This window comes from Egretta garzetta, unplaced genomic scaffold (genome assembly GCF_000687185.1).
Source record: "Egretta garzetta isolate BGI_Z169 unplaced genomic scaffold, ASM68718v1 scaffold94, whole genome shotgun sequence".
In the NCBI taxonomy this organism is placed as follows: domain Eukaryota; kingdom Metazoa; phylum Chordata; class Aves; order Pelecaniformes; family Ardeidae; genus Egretta; species Egretta garzetta.
This window is the reverse complement of record NW_009259683.1, coordinates 9,086,655-9,090,808: the sequence shown is the minus strand read 5'-3', so window position 1 is coordinate 9,090,808 and position 4,154 is coordinate 9,086,655. Positions and strand designations below refer to the sequence as shown.

Genomic DNA, 4,154 nt, shown 5'->3' with positions numbered 1-4,154 from the left:
ACTCTTTCCAGCACACCAAAATAAACCGTGAATGCAAGAGGGCTCTGCTCCTACGAACTTGCAGTTTAAATAAGTCACAGTGAAGCATTAATGAAAAATCACACTTGTGGTTCTACAATCTTTACAGTCCCAATCAGTCTCTTTCTGAATCTGCTGACCACACGGAATCAGTCCGGATCAGACCCGAGCTCGCAGCCGCAGCTCTGAGGAACCAGTCAGAGCCCACAGTACGGGATGGTGCATTTTGGTTTTATGCCAGCTTCTTGTCAGCAACAGGAAGACTGACTGAGCTGACGTAACTAACAGTGACATAACTGGAGTAACATAAATCTGGCCTGTCAGACTCTGCCCCCTCGATTTTTTTTGAGAACTTTTTATTTCGGTAGAATGGGTGTATATTGATTCACCGCTCGGGGTTATCAATCACAGAATCAATGGCAAGGACCACAGGTTTTTTTCTCTCTCTACTAAGGGCCTTAAAATTTTACTGGCTCTCACACAAAACTCTGGCCCAAACCATTATCCTGTAACAATGTATGTTTTTAATGATAAGTCTTTGGATAGATCCAGTGACTTCTCTGACACTAGTAAAAAGAAGTTGAAGCATACGCATAAGTCTTCAAAAGGAGATTGGAAAAGGCTGTGAGAGCACCCACACTGAGAGTCAGCATCTGGATTCACCAGGGCAACCTAACCTCTCCTTTTCCAAAAAGGACCTTGCAGCTGGCACTTGCATATAATAGATTCTACTGGTGCTCAGGCTCTGGCGCATTATTAGAATATATCGCAATATATTAGAATATAGCACTCGAGGTCAGTCCTGGCACTCAGAAGTACCCTCGTCAGTGAAAAATTTCCAAGGACTAAAACCCTGAATAAAATCATCTCTCAATTTTACTATGGTTATGAGAATGTCAACCCCAGAAGCCAAATACATGTGAACAGGCTGTTGCACGTACTGCTTCCCTAGATCTTTATAAATAACCCAAAGCCCCACTTTCACTTCCAGAGGTTTTCCAGAGCTCCACTCCTTCCTGCTCTGCCAATCTCCAATTGGAAGCTATTGATAACTGTTTCTTCTCATTCTCTTACTCACAGCAAAACCTAAAAACTGAACTGTTATCTGCTTCCAAATTATCCTCTTCCCAGACAGCCCCATAAGGTCCTGGATGTTTAACAAGGGCTTGCTGCGCTTTTGCCTTATGTCAGAGGACATGCCAGTCTTCCAAAAGTGGCTGGAGAAAGTGGAAGCGTGGGGTCAACACAATAGCAACAGGCAGCATCAGTATGAATTCTCCGCATGGTACATTATCCTTCACCACACCTGAGGACCTCAGCAGCAGGCTGGGCTCCGTCCCATCCTGGCTGCCACTGCATGGTCTCTGCTGCAAGCCAGAACAAGGGAAAAGGGGAAAAAGAGGGAATGCAGGAGGGCTTCACCTCGCTTCTCAGGAACGAGAGAGCTCCAGTGGTTACTGTGCATAGGAAACATTCTCCACCCTGTGGTGAGGAACAAAAGATTTGAGATTTATAGATTAATAATATTTTAGGGGCAATAACCCTTTGGAAAGTGATTAGTCTGAAAAACATCATCTTTTTCATATATCATTCGTCTGACATATTTTTCAACATACTAGCTGTGACCATTCCAAATCATAAAGGACTAACCTGTATAAAATCATTTAAAGACACACTGCTGAATTTTTCATTGGGAGAGAGTTTAATAAACTCCAGATTCATTTAAAATTCTCTGGCTTCCTTGCTGAATAAACTACCAAAGCCCATGCAAGCCCCCTTTAATTACTTTTTTTTTCCATGGGATCTCATGAGTTTGTACTTTCTAAGGGATGTTTTACAGAAGCCAGTTATTATACTGGCTTACAAGATTTAACTGTTAAACTTCTCTTTTATTTATTAATTTGCATTTACTTTTTGGTCTCCCCCCACTTCAGAATTGCTTGCAATGACTATTTTTAAGGAGGTCTTAAGCTCATTTGTCGTATGGTATTCTGCCAGACCGAGGTGAAAAAATGTCCAAATTCTTACATCCTGCAATAGTGAGGTCTCACCGTGATCTCAGACACTTCCCATTTTATAATTGCCAGCATAATCCTCAGGTGTGGTAGCTTGTCAGGTACAAGGAATTATGACACTTTGCACCAGCTCAGCATACATCCGCACTATTTTCTTACTGGATATTTAAAAGAGCTCACCTTGCCTAATACGAATATTTCTCAGAGGCTTTCAAATAAAAGATATAAGTATAATCTGATTTGAGGTTATTAATAGATACCTTCTCTATGACAGTGATCTGCTGATCAGATTTGGTCTCAGAATTGGTTTCAGAATTTGGTCTCAGAAGTTGCAGGCAGGCAGGCAATGCATTTGTGAAAGCACCGAGTCAAAAATCAGAGGACTGAAGAAGAACCCCAGAAGAAACACTGTGAACTACTTGCCTATTAGTGAACTATTTCACTTTAATGGTATGGGCCCACTTGAAAAAATAAATGCATGTATTTTTAGTTGCAAAGGCTTGTAAAATAGAAGTATCACAGCTATTTTTTTCATGAAATTATTTGACTCTGTTGACACAAAGCATGTACATTTCTGAACAAAAAGTTATAAAATATTCTGACATATTTTAATATAAACAGGAACATTTTCAGTGATTGCTTGGATCTCAAATGTTTTTCCACTTGACGTTTGTTTATACTTCCTAGGAAAGAAACTCTATTTATGGATAACTGAATAACACAAATAAACATCAGAGAGAGCTGAAAAATCAGCTTTGATTATGCATGAAAATCTACAATGTCATTGTGTACTCTTGTGCCGTATTCTGATTGCCTGTTTATTTTTACAGAGCTGCTGGCGAGCCCATGGAAGAAGAGCCAGCCTTGTGAAGTGCCAAGTCCTCCCTGATATTTCCTGTGGGTGACATCATTGTGTATCCCCCCCAAAGCACCCTCAGACATGTCTTGTCTGCTGCTTGGGTGGCACAGATCAGATGGAACATAAACACTGGGCACAAAACTCTGAATAGCAGCTTCACTTGTTCTTTGGATGGACTTGAAAGGGCCCTAAAGATTCCTTAAATGTAACCGCTACAATTCTAGAGTTACAGTAAAACGGGCTTGGGAGAAAGAGCCTAGAGCATGCTTTTCATATGCTGTTTGACCCGCTCACCAACATAAATTGTGAAATAGAGTATTACAAAATTCTACATGATAGATTATAGATACAAGAATTGCAACAGCCAGCAAAATACTCGGTAAACTCCATGAATCACTTTCTGACAGTTTTTACTGGGTAATTTTTTTTCATACTGTGTCAAATTGTTAATAGAATTTGTTTTCTTTGCTCTGTGTAATGGGAAAAAAAACACCAACTTCATTTTATGTGCCATTTTTTAACCCCCTGCAATGAGTTCTTAGCTGAATAAGTGAAAGGTGTGTAAATTGCGCTGAGGGATTTTAGCTAAAGGGAACGCACTTCTTACCATCCTATAAATCCCCCGAAGGACTGTGCTTCGTGGTGCTTTATTTTCTTTTCCCTTTTCTCAGCCATCCCTCCCCATTTCATGTAATCTTTCCTATCATAAAAACGCATTCACCATTCTCTGAAATGAGCGATCTTCTGCCTTTAAAAAAGAAGTGCTGTACTCTGTAGTTGACAGTAGCTCTCACCAGATGTACAGCAGAGATCTCTGAAAAATGGATGGCTTTCCAAATGTGCTTTTCGTTTGTTCTGAAATGTTTCTGTGTCCTGACTCTAAGAGCAGTGGTCTTCAGTAACTGCGTGCAGCTCATTTGAAGCTCAGGTGTTCCTGTGGAGGTTGCGTTGGGGGTGTTTTTTACAGGTCATCATGTGAATATGAACTGATTCTTTTATGTAGTCCTGCAAGCAAGAGAACTGACGTTGCTTACGAAGCTTCAAAGGGTTTAGGCTTTATTTTAGGTCCCCAAAGTGCAGCAAGATCTCCCTGCAACGTGACTTTAGCTGTTTAATTCCATGTTTGAGAACGTAACATAGAGTTGTGCCTTTAGCTGATAATGAACGCTTAAACTGTTACACGTGTTGCCTTACCGTCAGCGAAAGAGATAGGGCATGTATGTAAGACTACTTCAAATGAACAAAACTCTGCTTCAGCAACT

The 4,154-nt window shown here is 40.6% G+C and overlaps 1 protein-coding gene across 1 annotated transcript in view; it reads left to right on the top strand.

Moving 5' to 3' along the window:
• The window catches only part of HDAC9 (histone deacetylase 9), a 281,178-nt gene extending 278,275 nt beyond the window's left edge, over nt 1-2,903 (top strand). The window contains exon 25 of the mRNA XM_035894070.1: nt 2,864-2,903. Coding sequence (XP_035749963.1) covers nt 2,864-2,903 — 40 coding nt within the window. The remainder of the gene's footprint in view (nt 1-2,863) is intronic.
• The last annotated feature ends 1,251 nt before the right edge of the window (nt 2,904-4,154 follow it).